Source organism: Diadema setosum, chromosome 21, assembly GCF_964275005.1.
Source record: "Diadema setosum chromosome 21, eeDiaSeto1, whole genome shotgun sequence".
NCBI classification, from domain to species: Eukaryota; Metazoa; Echinodermata; class Echinoidea; order Diadematoida; family Diadematidae; genus Diadema; species Diadema setosum.
In genome coordinates, this window is record NC_092705.1 from 5,605,600 (window position 1) to 5,625,640 (window position 20,041).

The 20,041-nt window shown below is 38.3% G+C and overlaps 1 protein-coding gene across 1 annotated transcript in view; it reads right to left on the bottom strand.

Moving 5' to 3' along the window:
* Positions 1-4,006: 4,006 nt before the first annotated feature.
* LOC140244632 (sucrase-isomaltase, intestinal-like) overlaps positions 4,007-20,041 on the bottom strand; it is a 28,884-nt gene continuing 12,849 nt past the window's right edge. Inside the window, exons 8-22 of the mRNA XM_072324253.1 lie at positions 19,705-19,824; positions 18,793-18,906; positions 18,248-18,332; positions 17,190-17,307; positions 16,207-16,343; positions 15,750-15,784; positions 14,976-15,092; positions 14,148-14,296; positions 13,728-13,815; positions 12,984-13,040; positions 12,277-12,410; positions 7,396-7,490; positions 6,465-6,514; positions 5,496-5,690; positions 4,007-4,525 (exon numbers count right to left, since the gene is read on the bottom strand). Of these exons, the coding sequence (XP_072180354.1) occupies positions 4,424-4,525; positions 5,496-5,690; positions 6,465-6,514; positions 7,396-7,490; positions 12,277-12,410; positions 12,984-13,040; positions 13,728-13,815; positions 14,148-14,296; positions 14,976-15,092; positions 15,750-15,784; positions 16,207-16,343; positions 17,190-17,307; positions 18,248-18,332; positions 18,793-18,906; positions 19,705-19,824 (1,596 nt within the window). The 3' untranslated portion in view covers positions 4,007-4,423. The remainder of the gene's footprint in view (positions 4,526-5,495; positions 5,691-6,464; positions 6,515-7,395; positions 7,491-12,276; positions 12,411-12,983; positions 13,041-13,727; positions 13,816-14,147; positions 14,297-14,975; positions 15,093-15,749; positions 15,785-16,206; positions 16,344-17,189; positions 17,308-18,247; positions 18,333-18,792; positions 18,907-19,704; positions 19,825-20,041) is intronic.

Consider the following 20,041-nt stretch of genomic DNA (forward strand, 5'->3'; position numbering starts at 1 on the left):
TCCCCCGAAAAGACCAAAACTTCTTGGTCTAAGCTACACTTACCCCCCACCACCACCACCCTTTTCGGGGCGGGGGTGCCGCTGCTGAGTAAAATCATACATCTTCATGTATTTTAGGCCAGAATGTAATACTATATTTCATATTTATTGAATTGTTACCTTGACGAGGCACTGTATCATATTGGGGAAACAAAAACAGATCATACATATTCTTTTATTCAGTTTTATCACTGGCCATTGTACTATTCTTTGCCCCCTTAAAAAACAAACAAATAATGATAATTCATACTAATAAATCAATGAATTAAAAAAATCCGCAATCCTTGGTAACAACATTATAGATTGATGAAATGCGTACTTTCTATAGGGTTTTACCCTTTTATTAGATCAAATTGAAATAATATGATTGAATTTGATTTAATTGAATATGAACATTCACAATTCCATGCTTTCTTCGTCCACAGCCTTTTCATGTTAGCCAGCAAATCTATCCCATCAAACTAAATAATATGTGTACATATATATATATATATATATATATATAATCGATTCCTGTTACATAGCAATGTCATGGCATAATCTCGTGAACGTGCACAGTGGCTGTGCAGAGGCGTCCTGTCGACACTGACAATATCGGTATTTAGTTACCTTACGTTTAATTGCCTAACGTGGCCTTGACGCACGTTTCTGTCATAACGAAGAAGTAAATTTGGCGTGTCTAACACATTTCGGATACTAAATAGACGTCCATAATTACTGCTTACCTCCCAGCGGATTTCAACGCCGCGTCTAGAAGGCGTCTAGAAGCTGGAAGTCGAGGATGCGTTTCGCCGAGATGAGGAGTACGGCATGCCAGATGGGAATAAAATATTTATGTCCAACGCCAAAATGATTTAACCCCATTAAAAAAAAAAGACAAATAAATAAAATAATTGTTTGACAAAAATCCTTCGACAAAAAAATATTTGACAGATTACTTGCTAAAGATGCCATTTAAGATAATTATTCATTAAAATAATTAGAGAATATATATGACAAAATCATTTGACAAACATATATGACGATGATTTGGCAAACGTGTTATTTGAGACATTCATAAAATTAAGTCGACAAAACTGTTTCATCAAATACATTAGATGGCAAAATTACATTTCTGGATGACGAAGCCATACCGACTCGAACAGCACTTAAGCAGGTTTTGTTGAATGACATGTTGTCGAATATAGTTTTGTCGAATGTAATTTTGGTTTCAGCTCGTAGTCCGAAGGTTTATTATTTCGAACGTTCATTCATTCGTTCATTCATTCGAGTCCTCCGAGGACTCGCATGTTACGAGTTGTTATCTTTTCACCATTATTCAAATCATATTATTACACTATTTTCAACATTGTTAAATCAACTGTTCTTACATCTGCAGAATGTGGTTGTCTGTATATCACTATTAATGTATTGAGAAGATTTCTGTTAGTGCACCAGGTATTTTTGCCTTTCATTTTTGTTTCTCTGTATTTTGGTCCTACGTTGCATCCGTGTTCCTCATCTTTACACTCTGTTCAGAATTTGGGACCTACGCTTAACAAGCTCGCTTTTAAGTAGGTTCCATCATCTTTAGCGTTATACATAGAACCAAACGTACGATGATTGACCGCTATATGTTTTACATGCTTATATCAATTTACTGTACATCCAAGCCGGATATTATGATTCATTATGTTTTTATTATATTTGATGTACATTCCTTCATTGAGAAGTATGAAAATGAATTGAATTGAATTGAATTGAAAACGAAATAAGCTTCGTTATTCCGAAGGTGTATTATGCCGAAGGTTCGTTATTCCGAAGGTTCGTTAAATCCGAAAATGAAATAAAGGGTTCGTTATTCTGAAAAAAAAAAAAATAAACTGAATTCACAAAACCGTCATTGCCAGCAGATGAAGGGATTTGATAGCGGGCTTTATAGATATAGGCGGTTGCACCCAAATGAGTGTGGTTTTGTGAAAAGCCTTCCTTTCAATATCTTATGTCTGACTTTCTTAAAACGTCTGCCATTCTCTTTGTCTATAGTTATGAATTCAAACTCGAATAATTCTACTCTAATGTCTATTAAAAAATAGGAGTGACACCCGTCTTTAAAGAACGAATTCACGATGACACACAATAATTAGTATTATCATCCTCAACTTTATTGCATATCTTCATAAATCCGATTCATTCGTAAAAATCTTTCTTTGAATGTCATTTTCTTCAATATTATACATACCATAGCTCACACAAATCATGATATAAATCAAATTCTTAGCTCTACGTATACCAGTAATGAATATAAAAGATGATATTTACAAAGCTTAGAAAACTAGGTTATGTATGCAGTATTTCAATGAAAAGAGGCAGGTGAGTGTAAATTAAAAAGAATTCAATATGCCTTAACCGGGCAGGTTTAAGAAACTATTACTGGGGTGATATGTTACGTGTGATATCAAAATCCATTGATATCCCCTTAAAAAAAGAAAACAAACAACAGCAACAATGCCCTTGTATATACCTCCACCCAAAGAGTGTAACAACTGAAATAGTCCACAAGGATACATTTGGACTGTGTGCATGGTAAACATATACATGCACACGTATATTGCTTTTAGATCGAATGTTCACCGAAAATGAGGATTTCCACATTATTTTCATCAAAATGTACAAACTACTAAAAAACGAAGATTACACACACTATAAGATCCGTTTACACATTGATATGCTTTCACACACTGCACTATCCCATCTACTTGTATTCATTTGTTCGCAACGGTCCGTCAGCTATAAAGTTTTTAGCAAAGAAAATATCAAAACAAACACCAAAGATCAAAGCCTTCGAAAGTACATTTCAAATAAAGCTTACGAGCTGAATTCAGAAAATATGCAACTAAGAAACTGTAAAAAAACAAAAACAAAATGGAGACCACCACTCTTGGCAAGGAATTAATGCCAAGGTGCACACTTCGGTTTTTTTTTTTCCAGATTCATTAAACTTCTAGGCCTGAACATTGACAGAAAACTAGGTGTCAAATCGTCAACATAATTAAAAAGGAAAAGAAATGTTTTAGGTGGAAAGACAGACAATTTTAGGCTTCAGGCTTCTTTCTCTTCGTGTAAGTCTTGCTGAGTATCCTTTCCTTTTGTACACACGTTTATGTTTTTATCTACAATCCAAATGACAAACCAGAGCAACGTAAATAAGCAAAGGAAGCTAAAAACTACATACTATGAAAATGTTAATTCAAGTCAAATATACACATAATAACAATGGTGAAATCACTTGTGTTTTTAGTCAGTGCTTGACTGGCGTTTGGAACCATGCCATGATTGTGGTTCTGTCAAGCGATAAATCAACAACAACAAAATGAAAATAAAATTGCTTTCATGGCAAGATGATCTAAACAAAACTGTTTTAATAAATGACATGTGATCATTGCAGAGAACACAAGCGCTTAAGACGTTGACTGCAACTGCGAGGTGTTGAATACGATTGGAAAAAGCTAGAAGTTAGCATAAATATTTTATGACCTTTTTGCGCTTATTGTGCCTTATCTAGATTAGTGTTGTTTTGTTTTGTTTTCACAATGACGTCATTATTATTTTGTTTTAAGTACATACCTATAATGACCACCATCTTTTAACAGCTCATTACAAAACAATTATTATCAAGTCCTCTATACCTTTCCCTATTCGCTTGTTTTGTTTTTTCAAAAGTATTTTTTTCAAGTATTCAATTCAATCAATAATTCAATTCTATTCATTCATTTATCTATAAGTATACTTTATATCAGTATAGTAAAATGACCCTCTGTTTGGGAAACCAACCGCCTCAACAAAAAAAAAAAAAGAAAAAAAAGACGCATCTTGAGAATTCATCCTATAGCTTATGAACGTCATACCTGAAATTTTAGAAAAGACAGAACTATCTTTGAACGTACAGCTGCTTGCCAGTCACAAGTGTCAATACAAAATACAAACCAACCAAGAGGGCAGCAAACAAAAAAGGGTTTTTGCTCTCATTGAAGCCGTTCTCTCGTGTGAAAACTCTACCAAACTGATTTTACAAACGGGAAACAAAATCAGAAAGCATGTTGAATTATTTAATAAAGGCACCGATACTTTCCATTAACTTAGAATAATTTGCGCGTAATTCAAGCATTATTCAACAACCTCCATCATCAATCAAGTTCAAAGTGCGAGAAAAAAAAGAATCAGATATCTCTACCAACAACAATATTTCATATGCTTTGGCCGTCATTCCGTTTGTATGCTGATCTATGACTACTGTCTATTGATCCACACTAAACAAGCTCCCTGCACGAGTTCGTGAACAATGTGATTAGGCTGTTGCAATAACGTCGATCTTAGAAAGAAACAAAACAGAAAGAAACTTCATCTACGATCCTCCTCCGACGCCGCCGAATGGGTTGGCCGTAGCTCCGAGCTCGATGACGTGGTCGGAGATGATGTCGAGGCTCAGATCCCATATTTCAAACACCTATAAAGACAACAAAACGATTAGAACAGAGAAAAGGAAAGAATAGTGAGAGGGGGAGGGGTGAAAAATCGTGAGCGACATTGAAGTTTAAGACTCACACAATTTAAAAAGCTATAAAAAGCTGTATTGCCTCATCGGAGTCACTCTTATGGATGTTGCGTATTTATCATACAAATCACTGGATATAACTATGCATGTGTATGTGTACTCTCGTTTCCCTTTGCTTCCATCAAAGTGTGATAGCTAATTTGGATCATACAGACACCATCCTCACGAACACAATCCAGTCTTTGATTAAAACACGTCAGAGTTCGTGGGATCGATCACTAAATGAATTTCTTTAACGACAAGTTCATCCAAATATACTGGTCAACTTGTCCTTTAAAGGAATTAATCGATGATCACAGCTATTGATTTCGTCAAAAGTGTTTTCGCAAGACAGTAACAGAACGAGTACGATGTAATAATTACTTCGATTCAATGTCCTTCATCGTGTTTGAATTTTAAGGCGTCACCAAGGACCAGAACCGCCTTCTGATTGGCTAGCAATAAAATTTGCGCGCGAAAATATGTCCAATAAAGCAGTTTCGTAATGTATTCGGACTTTATAAAGTCAATAGATATTCTTCATAACAAAAAAACATGTCCGACTTTGCCCATTGTTAAACCAACAACTGGAGAATGCAAATCAGCTTTTAAACGCAGGTTATGGCACCGTTAAAAGCTTCAGTGAGGGTGAAGAAAAATCATTTTACTGAGATCACTTTACATCAGTGTACATAGAAACAATGACAGTAAATCAAAACAACACAAAAAGAATTTCCCTTGCTATAGAGAATAGAGTCGGACAAAATATAACGAGGGACGACTGTTAACTCTTTCGTGACTGTTTGCTACCTGCTTGTATGTCTCGTCAAGGACATATCGAACACTGAGGTCTTGAAAGTGTTATACTCGAAAGTATACTCACGTCTTGCTCTATCGTGTTCGATGACGTATATCTGAATTGACTCGTGGGTAACGCCACGTTGTTGACGGCGACCGTGCTACCGGGATTATTGGTCAGGCCGTACATCGTGATTCGCTGGATGACCGGAAGGTCGGGGATCAGGTTGGGGTCGGCCTCGACCATGCCCACTCTCTGAGACAGGATGTCGATTCGGTTCTAGATGTCAAAGGTCAAATGTCAATGATAATCAGTCATATGGTAGGTGAGCATGTTGATCAAGTGATTGTGACGTTACGTGTGCAGCCGAAACATTAACTTTTTTTGTCACAATAAAAGAATGAGCGTAATAACAAATAAACAAAATCAAGAACTTCGCAAAGTTTAGAGACGGATAAAGCCGAAAGGACGTCGGTTAAGACCCGAGTGCGTTCGGCTCAACTCGGAAGAGTTTAGCGTTACTCGCATTAGGATAAAGCAGTTTTTAATTCCAGACATTTCAAGAATTCAAATTTATAAACAACGCGGAATAGTAAAAAATAATCAAACAAACAAAACAAGAAGCAAAACTAAGCAGCACAGATATTCCCATTTAAAAAAATGAAATAAAAAGCCCCAAAATAAGATTGGTAATGCTAACGTAGAATCTCTCTTTGTTTTATGTCCCTCACTAGCATTTGAGAGCAGTTTAATTCCTTTTGTTATTATTCTCCCGTCACACAGATTAGATTTAATGTTCTAAGATGGACCTCCTAGATTAAATTTGTCTCTTTTGTTATAAAATTTTGTTTATCAATGATATCCATGATAAAATAATCTTAATAACGATTTTTTTTTTATAATTATCATAATCATGATCACTGATAAAGAATATGTTTGACAAGTAACACACGCACACCAAAAACAAACAAACATACAAACAAACAAACAAGCAAACGGGGAAGTGGCTATATGTTATAGTGACAACTAACAATCATGTTGTTAGCCCATTACCTGATCGGCGAAGAATTCCAAGTACAGATCCACCTGTCTCTCATAGGAGTCTGGAAGAAAAATGAAGGAATGACGTCATTATTTTAATGTGCCACCATCTTTTTTGACAACACTAAAGTCACTTCCACTTGGCCTCGAATTAGGCTTTGACACGTTCCTTTTCAACGTGTTTCTACATGCCTAATTGTCGAGTTTTCTCATTCTTTTCCTATTGTGTTTTTAGCATAAATTGGTCAACATTTGCATTACTTTTTTTACTACTGCTACATTTTTTTTTTTGCGATTTGATTCTCTCTTTCACAACATTTTTTTTCTCTCTCTCTTTTCTAGGCTCTGCTGGGTTTTTGTGATTGTTATTCGCGAAACCAAGCCATTAAGTGGATGTAGTAATTTTCATTTAACATAATGTGCATCTTTGTTAATTCACTTGTTTCTTTATATATTTCCGCAGAATGGAAGAAGAGGACGAAAAGGAGAAGAGAAGGAGGAGGAACAAGAGGAAGAGGAGGAGGGGGAGGGGAGAAGGGGAAGAATCGGAGGAGGAAGCGGAGGAAGAAGAGATGGATGAGTTGGAGGAGGGGGAAGAATCAGAGGATGAGGAGGAAGAGGTGGAGGAGTTGGAGGAGGAGGAGGAAAAGGAGGAGGAGGAAGAGGCGGAGGAAGAGCAGGAGGTGAAAGAGTTGGAGGAGGAGGGGGAGGAGGAGGAAGAGGAGGAAGAAGAGATGGAGTAGTTGGAGGAGGAGGAGGAGAAGGAGGGGAAGAATCAGAGGAGGAAGAGGATGAGGAGGAAGAGGTGGAGGAGTTGGAGGAGGAGGGGGTGGAAAAGTTGGAGGAGGAGGGGGAGGAGGAGGAAGACGTGGAGGGGTTGGAGGAGGAGGAGGGGGGAGGACGAGGAGGTGGAGAAGGAGAGGGAGGAAGAAAGTTTGCTTACTCCACGCGCTTCCGTCGTCCCAGAAGAGATCCCCGTACGCCTGCTCCTGTAGCTCCTCGGGGATGGCGATTCGAAGCTCCAGAGGGTTGAGACGACTACATACAACAACAATAATAATAATAATAATAATAATAATAATGATAATAATAATAACAATAATAATAATAATGATAATGATAATAATAATAACAATAATAATAATAATAATTATAATTATAATAATAACAACACACGGACAAATAAACAAACAAATAAAAACAAAAACAAGAACAATAATAAGCGTTATGATGAAAAAAAGAAATAACTGTGATAACTTGACTGATAATGATTGTAACTATTATCACGATTATTGTAAGTATTATTGAGGTTTCTGTTATATCATCTTGTTATCTTTATTACTAATTCTGAATCATAACATGATAATACATTGAATTTTCATCAAGAATTCTTATTAATACAGTTTAAAGTGACTGTAGTCATCAATTCCTGATATTGGAACACTGTTACCATTAAATGTTACCATGAATCTCATTACCATAACCTCAATCATGGTAATAATTGTCATTATTATAATCATTATTATCATTATTATCATTATATATTATCACCATCATTACACCGACTGATGACATCAATATACAAATATGATCATGTATAGACTTGCCATAATTTCCCAAAAGCCAAAAGTAAGACCAATTACCACCCCCACTGGGAGGAAATGTCAGGATTGGAGTAAAATAAGTAAATTTCATTGGACACCAATTACGTGTACAACAAAAAAAAATCACGAATATTATACTCTTATCACATCACATCACATCACATCACATCGCATCGCATCGCATCGCATCGCATCGCATCGCATCGCATCGCATCGCATCACATCACACCACTTCACATCACATCACATCACATCACATCACATCACATCACATCACATCACATCACATCACATCACATCACATCACATCACATCACATCACATCACATCACATCACATCACATCACATCACATCACATCACATCACATCACATCACATCACATCACATCACATCACATCGTATCACATCATAGCCATTGCATATCAAGCTATCGCATACCACGTACCCTACCCTTTTGTACTATCATCATCATGTCATAAAACCAAATAGAATATGATATGATATCAAATCACATTACATTACATCCATGGGCGTAAATCCGGGGGGGATGGGGGGGATATATCCCCCCCCCCTGAAATGGAGGAGGGGGGATGGCCTGTACAATCATCCCCCCTGAATTTTGAGGGAAAAAAAAAATGGAGGAAGCAGAAATGTGATTGTATCAATTTTTGGCATATTGCATGACGTTTGTACGCCGGCCTTCAGACAGGTAACAGAGCTGAACAGTATTCTATCTTGTAGGAAAATGTATGATTTTCTCAAGCGCTCGCTCGCTTCGCTCGCTCGCGAAGAAAGTAAAATCGACATGCACTGTAAGGTGTGGCTCAGACGTTGACAACGTCAAATAGTATAGGCCTACATGTAAACATGCTATGACGCGAGTAACTGGGGACCATCTGCAAAATATGTACGAAAAGAAACAAAAAAAAACAATAACAAAAACTATATAGCCATAATTGAACCCCCTCCATTTCCTGAATCATTCCTGAGAAACGACAGTGACTGATGACTCAGTCAGGATACATCTATGGGCATACCCAGGGAAGATCATTGGCGTCGAGTCTATGGGGGGGGGGGGCAAAGGGGCATTTGCCCCACCCCTACGGAAGTGTTTAAGCAGACAAATCATTTATCCCCCAAGCAATTCCAGAGATGAGGACAAATCTCGAACTTTCTAAATGGAAAATTGTCCAAATATCGCCAGAACTATGCACCAGATCGTTGCATTGCAATAAACATGCAAAAGTTGCACTATACAGGATCCCTTTCGATAAACTTTGTACACTTTTGACATTGACGTATATTTCCCTAATTTATCAAAGGGTGTGTAACAGATCTTTCACTTAACAAAAGCACCCTCATTATGCAGAGGCGTCGATGGGGGGGATGGTTCCCCCATAAAAGTGGGACAAACAAAAGCGAAAAATATAGCTACAAACGGCAGTTTTTTTAGTGTAAAATGTAAAAATTTTAAAGCTCGCTCGCTCCGCTCGCTCGCATTTAACCGCTATGCCGTTCTCCTAATGTTGCTGCCACTGACTGACAGCAGTTGCGCCCGGTGCGCCCCCTTAATTTCCAAAGCGGAAAAAAAAAACAGCCACAAACGACAGTTTGGGGGACTGTAAAATGTCAAAAATTTTAAGTTCACTCGCTTCGCTCGCTCGCATTTAATCATTATGCCATTCTCCTGATGTTGCTGCCAGTAATTGCCAGCAGTTTTCTCCCGGTGTGCCCCCCCCCCCTTAATTTCCAAAGCGAAAAAAAAAAAAAAATACAGCGACAGACGGCAGTCTTTGGACTGTAAAATGTCAAAATTTTGAAGCTCGCTCGCTTCGCTCGCTCGCATTTGATCATTATTCCATTCTATTGATTTTGCTGCCAATAATTGCCAGCAGTTTTCGCCCGGTGCGCCCCCCTTCATTTCCAAAGCAAAAAAAAAAAAAAAAAAAAAAAAAAAATATATATATATATATATATATATATACAGCCATAAAGGACAGTTTTGGGGACTGTAAAATATCAAAATTTTCAAGCTCACTCGCTTCGCTCGCTCGCATTAAATCATTATTCCATTCTCCTGATGTTGCTGCCAGTAATTGCCGGCAGTTGCGCCCGAGGTGTGCCCCCCTTAATTTCCAAAGCGAAAAAAAAAAAATACAGCGACAAACGGCAGTCTTTGGACTGTAAAATGTCAAAATTTTGAAGCTCGCTCGCCTCGCTCGCTCGCATTTGATCATTATTCTATTCTATTGATTTTGCTGCCAATAATTGCCAGCAGTTTTCGCCCGGTGCGCCCCCCTTAATTTCCAAAGCGAAAAATATAGCTACAAACGGCAGTTTTTGGACTGTAAAATGTCAAAATTTTGAAGCTCGCTCGCTTCGCTCGCTCGCATTCATTATTATGCCATTCTCCTGATGCTGCTGCCAGTAATTGCCAGTAGTTTTCGCCCTGTGCGCCCCCTTAATTTCCAAAGCGAAATAAAAAGCCACAAACGACAGTTTTGGGGACTGTAAAATGTAAAAAAATTTATGCTCACTCGCTTCGCTCGCTCGCATTTAATCATTATGCCATTCTCCTGATGTTGCTGCCAGTAATTGCCAGCAATTTTCGCCCGGTGCGCCCCCCTTAATTTCCAAAGCGAAAAATTACAGCCACAAAGGACAGTTTTGGGGACTGTAAAATATCAAAATTTTCAAGCTCACTCGCTCCGCTCGCTCGCATTTAATCGTTATGCCATTCTCCTGATGTTGCTGCCAGTAATTTCCGGCAGTTGCGCCCGGTGTGCCCCCCTTAATTTCCAAAGCGAAAAAAAAAAAAAAAAATACAGCCACAAACGGCAGTCTTTGGACTGTAAAATGTCAAAATTTTGAAGCTCGCTCGCTCCGCTCGCTCGCATTTAACCGCTATGCCATTCTCCTGATGTTGCTGCCAGTGATTGACAGCAGTTGCGCCCGGTGCGGTCCCCCTTAATTTCCAAAGCGAAAAAGTACAGCTACAAACGGCAGTTTTTGGACTGTAAAATGTCAAAATTTTCAAGCTCGCTCGCATTTAATCGCTATGCCATTCTCCTGATGTTGCTGCCAGTGATTGACAGCAGTTGCGCCCGGTGTGCCCCTCCCTTAATTTCCAAAGCGAAGAATATAGCTACAAATGGCAGTTTTTGGACTGTAAAATGTCAAAATTTTCCCCCCTACCATTTGCCTACCATACCCTCCCCCCCCCCCCCCCGCTTGCTTCGCTCCCTCACATAACCGCTCCTCCTTAGATCAAATCCTGTCTACGCCGGTGATAGACCCCACTATTTAGTAGGCCTTCATAGTGATGTCGCACATGCGGAGCAAGAGCTGAAATACCACGATTTAGTCATTCAATAATATATTGTGAATATTTCATTTTCTTATTTTTTTAAAGAAAAGAAAACACACTTTTTACCAAAAGTGTGCACCAGATCGCTGAATTTCAGGGCTGAAAATGCAAAATCTTCCTCGTGTGGGAGAAGGCTACCACCCCCATACACAACCTCCCCCCGTTCGGTCGTTCTGCTCCCTTTCACATAATATTAAAAAATATATATATATTTTCATACTTTTAAGGTCTGATTTTCCGCCGAAAGTCATCTGATAAGCAAAAAAAAAAAAAAAAAAGGCAACAAGAACTTCGTCTTCATATTCTTGCTGCCACTTTCCTCCCACATTATATTTCATGCAAAAGAGTGGGACATCCGATCCCTGTGTATAAAGTGTGTGTGTGTGTGGGGGGGGGGGCACCAAGCTTCTCCCCCCCCCCCTCCCCAAGGCTGCGCCGGTCCGGTGGGCTTGTAATCGTGGTGATGGTGACCATCCCCCCCACTCCTCAGGACGGATTTACGCCGTTGATTACATCACACCAACCCAAATTATATCAAGTCAAATAAGCCTTAAAATACGATATTGAATGGAGATTGGCTTGGCTTTTTAGTGGAACACTGTTTTCTGTCGTTATGATTACTTACATGTTTTTGTTGCCATGACAAAGTGTGCATTGTTTCTTTATTATGACATTATTCGTTCATATACTTTCTCTCGTATTCGAAAAAACTGTCCTTAACAGATGAATAAAAGACAAACGTACAAGTTGTGCAGATTTGAATCATGTTTTCTTTTCTTCTTTTTTAATGATGGAAATAAACAAACTATTGAAATGAATTGAATTGAGATTTGTACGAATTCGAGACGTACCTGTACTGAGTGGAGTTCGCTGTGCCGAGCTGGAGGGGAACGATGTACCCACCCCTGATCAGCACGGGGATGGTATCAAGAGGCGCCGGGAGGGTGGTGTTACTGTCCTTTAGACTCGTTGCTATCTGCTCGCCCTGTGTCAGATCGTAATGATACAAAAGATAGAATCATGGATAGTGAGAGGCCGTACAGTGACAAATTGATAAAAACGAATTGTGGAGTCAAAAGGGGCCTGAGCTTTCGATCCTAGCAGAATCTTCGTCATTTTGCCTCTGACGAAGATTCTGCTGTGATCGAAAGCTCAGACCCCTTTTGACTCCATTTTACTCCATTGGCTCGCCACTATTGGATAAGCAGTTTTCAGCAGCTTTTATTTTTTTGTTACACTTGAAAACAAATTGTGCTGATAATCTAACAACAACGGCAGTAGAAATATCATTTATATTAAAAATAATAATTTGTGAATATAATGTAATAACAATAAATACTTATAAGTTATAATATCAATGATAATAATAATGATAATCATCATCAGCGGCAGCAGCAGCATTACAATTATTATTATGATAATAACAATAATAATATTAATAATTTCCATGCAACTGAAAATGTTAGTCAGTTGCAATTAATAATGCCACATAATTGTCTAAAACGCCAGTTTACTGCAGTAGGCTAAATAATTACACTCCATGTAGCTTTGTACTTACGGTGTAGAAATTGTAGAATCTATCATGCGGAATGTAAATGTTGACGGATGTATCACCCTGCGTGGAGAGAAGAGAGAAAATAAAACTTGAATAAGAAAAAAAAAAAAGACATGAGAAAAATGAATCTACTGATCCTCTGCCAGAATGATACATAGTGATTAGAAATGAAAACAAACCAACAAACACACAAACCAACGAACAAACAAAGAAAGGCAATTCAAGGGTAACAGGTGGTAGACGTTTCCACATCTCTAGCTGTCGCATTAAAACAATGCCGTACTCCACTAGCATGCCTCCGGAGACCATCCTGTGTATGTAACATTTTGAAACGTGATTTATCTTTTGTTTTGTTTTTCAAATCATTGCCGTATTTGTCACACACTATTGTTGTACAGAAGAAATGCATCTTCTGATTAAATGGACAATTGTATTTTACTTTTGATGATGACACAGAAAGCCATTAATCAAATTGTGTCAAACTAAATCATAACTTTACGGATAGGTTATTAAGGTTCATTTCTAAGTTTTCTGATTTGTGTTAACGTTTATCAGTGTACTTATTCTAGATATCAGTACGGTTAACAATTTCTAGCTTATGGCATGGATATCCGAATATAAACGATCCTGATATATAAACCGATAGTCGCTTGTCATAACACGCAGAGGTAAAGACATGTTCAATGGTCAGGGGAAAGGTCTGGGGTAATAGTCCAGGGGGTAATTGTCCTAGAACCGTTCAATTACCTCGTCTAGAACTGGTGACACGAGTACGGCTGGTCCCAGGAAGAACTCCCAGTCCACGTCCCAGACGTTCTTCTCAAACGACGGGAACCTGGTAAAAGAGACAGGAAATTATATCAATATGTTTCATATAATATTGATCTTGACTTTATAATGTCCTCCATCAGAGTAGAAGACATAGTGTTTGGTAGCAAGGACACCTGGGGCCCGTTTTATGAAGAGTTACGATCGATTTTACGTTCGATTTATCGAGCATAACTCAGTGAATCGAGCACACCATCAACACTGATCGTAAATCTGTTTCATAGAGATACTTATACGCTTGATTTAAAGCATAGGTTTAATAGCAGACAGAGCGTAACTTACTTCTTTTAATTACATCATGACGTCAGAATGGGGATTATGACGTCACACTATACTCACTCGCTGACCACTGATCTGACGACGGTAAAGCCGTCCAGTCGAGCGTGGTAGAACTGGGTGTAGATGTACGGTAGCAGCTGATAGCGGGTGTCGATGGCCGACCGGACGTTGTTGATGAAGTCCGCGCCAAGAGCGGCTGGGTCTGCATGCTGCAATGGGGGGGGGGGGGGGGGGGGTTGGGGTGGGGTTATTATCATTACTATTATTTTCTTCTTCATTATTATGATTATTATCATTATCATTATTATTATCATTATCATTATTATTATCATTATCATTATCATTATCATTATCATTATTATTATCATTACTACTACTAATACTATTTGTTGTTGTTATTGTTGGTGTTGTTGTCATTGTTATTACTATTTTACTATCATTATCCAGTTTTATCTGTACAGGATAGCCACTTCACTAAATCTGAGTACTGTTCTCCCAGTGGGCCTGTTCACACCTACTAATATAAACACGTCATTAATCACATCCTTAATATAAACAAAATAACACATAAACATACAAATTCATATTGAAATTCACATCATCTATTTAAACGTAAAAAGATGGAAAAAAACCCACAATAAACACTATGTGTTACATAATAGATACGTTCAGACGGTGATTCTTCACTTCGAGGACAAGTTAACTTCGAAGATAGGCTCTATGGGTCACCAAGTGTCGCACTATCGATTTTGCTCATTTTTTCCACTAATAAATTTCCATTTCGTAACGAAATCGACGGTGAGACACTTGGCGCCGCATAGAGCTTATCCTAGAAGTTAAGGATCACCGTATGAAGGTAAATTATGTGTTCTTTTTTTTTTCACTTACTTCGGTTCCCCTAGCTTTGTAGAATCGGAAGATTGGGAAGAACGCCGACATCTGGGTCCACCTGATGCACAACTCATCATCGGCGTTGTCATAGTAACCACAAGTGTTGGGTCCAACCTGACAGAAAGGATTCAACGAGACAGGAGGGTTGGCTTTTTTTTTTTTTTTTTTTTTTAAGATTAGGTCCAGTTCCTAGGAGATTTTATGGCAAAATATGCGACAGTTAAGAACGACCTGTAACATATCACTTCTCTTCTCAAAATCAACTGGGTGACTCTAGTGTGTTAGCTGTAATGGGGGTCCTAGACTATAACTACAAGATATTTGTTTATGAAGTGCAGTTTGTTTGAAATTTGGTCAAACTTAGATGTAGACCTTAGGACATGCAGTCATCATGTCCGTTGTGGTTGATTTCGCAGATAATCGTTAGACTGTTTTAAAAGGAATCGAGAGATGCTGTAAGCCCTTCAGATCACACCTTGAGAGAAAAAGGCACCGTAAATCTATTCACATTTCCTTAGGAATTTCGACAATTTAGCGGCTCAACAACAACAAAAACCAACAAAATCCTGCTTTCTTTCCTCTAAAGGAGCGGAAATTGCCGTATACATTTTTTTTTTTCTTTCGACATTGTCATTCGGCAAGTAGGTATATAACGTATGCAAAGGTCGGGATTGATGACGTAGGGAAATGAATGCCTACAGAGCACAGAACCCTTCAAACCATACAAATACATCGGCGTGCACTGCAAATATCCGTAATCCATTTACTCACATATGGGATTCCAAAGAGATTGAACTCCAGTGTGGCTGAAAAGACAAATGACAAGACATAACAGCAATACGATTAACAGTAAATAAGTTTCAGCATTCCGAATTTCTCTCAATTTCATAGGACAGGCACTGACAGGGCAAACATTTGCAACATAGAACAATGTGATCGAACATGCAAAAAGTAATGAGCTCTTATTCCTGGTCGACCAGGAAAAGAAACGTAGGTGACGTTGAATAATTGTCTTCCCGTATGCACAAAGAGAAATTGCTGGACGTGAAATTAAAAATATGGTGGGGCATTTCATTTCATTTGCTTGTTTTACTTATTCATTTTTTTTTTTTGGGGGGGGGGGATTAAGACATTACATCATGCAATGACTAAAAGCATTTAGAAGTTGGCAGATCAAACGTAATTTTAAAGCAATATCTAATTCTGATTGACGATGTCTACTTCTTACCGACAAGAGAATTATACATAGCTCCCCATGTCGCCTTCTGGTTCCCGAGAGCGTGTCCCGCAAAGCGTCCTGTTCCCGAAAAGGTAGATCGGGACAGGACAACACTGCGCTGGTTAGGTTTAACTTGTTCCATCAAACTAGGAAGGTTGAGGAGAGTTTTGAAGAAATAGTGCGGTGATAACAAATCAATAAAAAAAGTACGTTGCTGTTGTTCTTTTACTTTAAGGGGAACGGGTCTAAACCTTTTCCTAGCTGAAAAGTTAGTGAAGATAAGTGTGCTATGATAGTAAGGGGGACGGGAGAGGGGTGTGACATCATAACATTATCCCGTCTGGTGGCGTCAGATGAAATCTTCAAGAGTCTTATAGTATTCCTGATTATAGTATCATAACGGCGAAAGGCACGCACAACACGAGTAGATGTATAGCATTCATACACAAACAGCAATCTTGCAGAACTCGATCGGTATGATATAAAATGAGTGTGCTTTTAGAGCTATCCCTGTAAGATTCTGCACACTTGCAGGACGGCTGGTCTTGCTTATGAAATAAACCTTCTCCATCACTCATGAAAAACTCAGTAAAAGCACCTTAAAAAGTGTAATAAGCATGTGGTTGATTGGGGAGAGCTCTGTCTACAAATAGCATCCCCATATTGGCCTATGTTCAACACGATTGCTTTTGACCCAAGAGGAATTATATTCAATTGTTTCGATACAAATCTGCGAAAGAAAATAAAGGATTAAGAATATAAACCTCAATCTTTCTCGTCTAACAAGGACTATTGAGTGGAATTTGAGCAGAAGTAGCATCTGAAGTCACTGGAGGTGAAACAAGTATGTTTACTTGGATGCGAAACACGACAGACATCACCAGTAAATCTTTTGTGTATTTCACAGTTTCTTTTTTTTTTTCAGATCTTATCTTAAACATAATTATGTATCTTTTGAGAATAATATCTATTCATGTGAGACATAGACTTACTGTTGGCCGGCTTCTGCGGAGAAATGTCCATTGAGACTGTGAACATTGTAATGAAGACCCAGATGCTGTTCATAGTCCATGCAGATGGTCCGGTAATACAACATGCGACTGTGAAGTTCTGAGGGCAAGAAAATGGCCGTGTAGAGCATCAACACGGTCGTGTTCAAGAAGAATTGAATGCGAGGGTGGTGATGTCTTCTGCAGTGACGCATTGCAAGTGTAATTGGGTTGAATTTAAAGTGAACAATACAACATGGCAGTGTTCTTTTGATATATTTCCATATTCGCATTCATGTGGACTGAAACTTTTGACGAAAAAAAAATGTCTTGATCTCAAATTGATTTTGCATGATTACTGCCGCCTAGACGATAAAGCCGAAAGTACATTATATTTTGCATGAGGAAAAAATGTAATGTGTGTAATCACGAAACTGTACTTTCATGAGTTGACGTTGATTTAACATTTATGAGTAATTATACATTAACACACATCTTGATTGTTACGGTTCTGTCATGTTGTAGCTGTAACTGTGTACAGAACTTTGCACTTTTCTAACCTTTGAAAAGAAAAAAAAATCTTGGAGGTGCCCTTAATTGCCTGTAAGAGACGCCTTTTTTTCAAATTAAAGTGCAAAGATTTCGTCATGCTCACATACATGTATTTCTAATCTCTCCTTCTTTTACTCCTCTCTCTTTAATACACAAACAAACACACACACTCTCACATACACACATTGCTCTTTCTCTCTCTCTCCCTCTCTCCTTTCTATTTTTCTCTGTTTGTCTCTGTCTCTATCCATCTATCTCTTTGTATATCTATCTATTTATCTATCTATCTAGCTACCAATCTATCTCTCTCTATCTATCTATTTATATATCTGTCTATCTATCTCTCTATCTATACATCTATCTATCTATCTATCTATCTATCTATCTATCTATCTATATATCTATCTATCCATCCATCCATCCATCCATCTATCTATTCATCTATCTATCTATTCATCTACCTACTCAGTATATATCTGTCTCCTGTTCTAAACTTGGTTTTGACTTACCTGGAACCCAGGGAGGGAAATTCCATTTCCTGTTGCCACACCCTTTGTGAGATCCATTCACCATATTACCAGGCTCGTTCATCGTCTGATACGGGTAAAGAGAGAGACAACGAAGACGGAATATCCTGTCAAAGGATGTGAGCATCAGGTAAGATTCGAACTCGGGATTCCCAGTTCAAGGGTTCAGAGTATAACCCACAGTATTGTAACATACGTCACAGCGCCCTCACAAATCAACTGTTGCGTATGAATTAATTTAAGACATGCTGACATATTTTACACAGATAAGGAAATAATGATGATAATCAATACAGGGGCGGATCCAAAAATTCCGTAAAGAGTGACGCCTTTACAAAATTAAAGTGAGAGTGGGCCCACGCGTCCTCCTCCAATTTTTCTTTTTATTTCTTTTGTTTAAAAGAAATAAAGGGGGGGGGGCGCCCGGTGCACCACCTCGTGAATCCGCCAATGTAATGGCTCGGTTTAGTGGTAGGTGTGCGGGAGGCGGAAGGGGGGGGGGGGTACTCTCATCGTGGTTGCATTACCATGACAACGCCATCGAAGGGGAGCTCCTTGGAAAACTCAGAGCCGAAGTAAGCCCACCAGTCCCTGGTCTGGGGGTTGGTGAAATCGGCGAAGGATACCTCGCCCGGCCATTGCTGTGTGAAGAACACATGAAAAAAAACAAAAAAAAAAAACACATTTTCAACATTTATTCTCATTCTGCAAAGGAAAAAAAAAGTTCCATGAGATTTTGAATAATCTGTGAAGATACGAATTCATGCTACGAATTCTCAAGTTGTTGTGGGGAAAATAATGTCACCGGTCAATCAGATCACCGGTCAAGCCTCATAAGCAGACCTTCTGATATCGCAAATCAAATTGTAGATTCTCTAAATCTGAAATCAGTGTGGTATCAAAAACAATATAACATTAGAAAACGATAGAAGAAATATAAGTAAAACGGCCTGCACTATATTCGACATGGAGTAATAATATTGTCATCAAAATCTCACCATTCATTTATTGACCACGCACAAATGTATCCAATATCAAACGGACATAATACTTGACATCTTTATACTTCTAATTGATTTATCAGTTCTTCCTATCATTTAGATGTAGACATAATTGCTCAAATCTCAATCTACCACTAAATATGTCCATCGAATTTCAAGACTTATACAGTCGGTGGAATGGAACTGCATAGCAATTGTCATTATGGACACTCACTGTACACTAGTTATACATAGGTTATGTTTAGACAGTTTCTTATGGAAATATCTGGTGTCATTCAAACTAGGATGAGTTCCCACGTTATCACTCTACTTGAATGTGAGTGGGTTTTTTTTTTTTTTGCGGTTTTTGCTTTTGTTTTAAGAAAAGGGGAAGACATTGCCACGGAGCGTTAAGCGGAGAAACTAAAATGACGTGACGATGTCCATTTCTGTACTTACGAATCCGGAGGCCGGAGTCTTTCGGTCAGTCTCGTTGATAAAGTAGCCATACTTATGTCCATAGTAGTAGAAATGGTAGTTGTTTATCGGTTCGGGTACTTGATTCGTGACGCCAGAGTTCTGTTAAAGGCGAAGTCAAGAATTGAGTATGAGATTACTCTACAGCTGAAAGTGATTTCGAGTGTGTATGATGGTGCTGTGTGACATTCGCACACCATTCACAGTTTATGTATTTTCATAAACATTTCATATCATTACATCAATTCCGTTTGACTTTAAAGTTATAATGATAAAAAGGAGCGAAATTTATGAACTATAAAACAATAATCAATTTCGT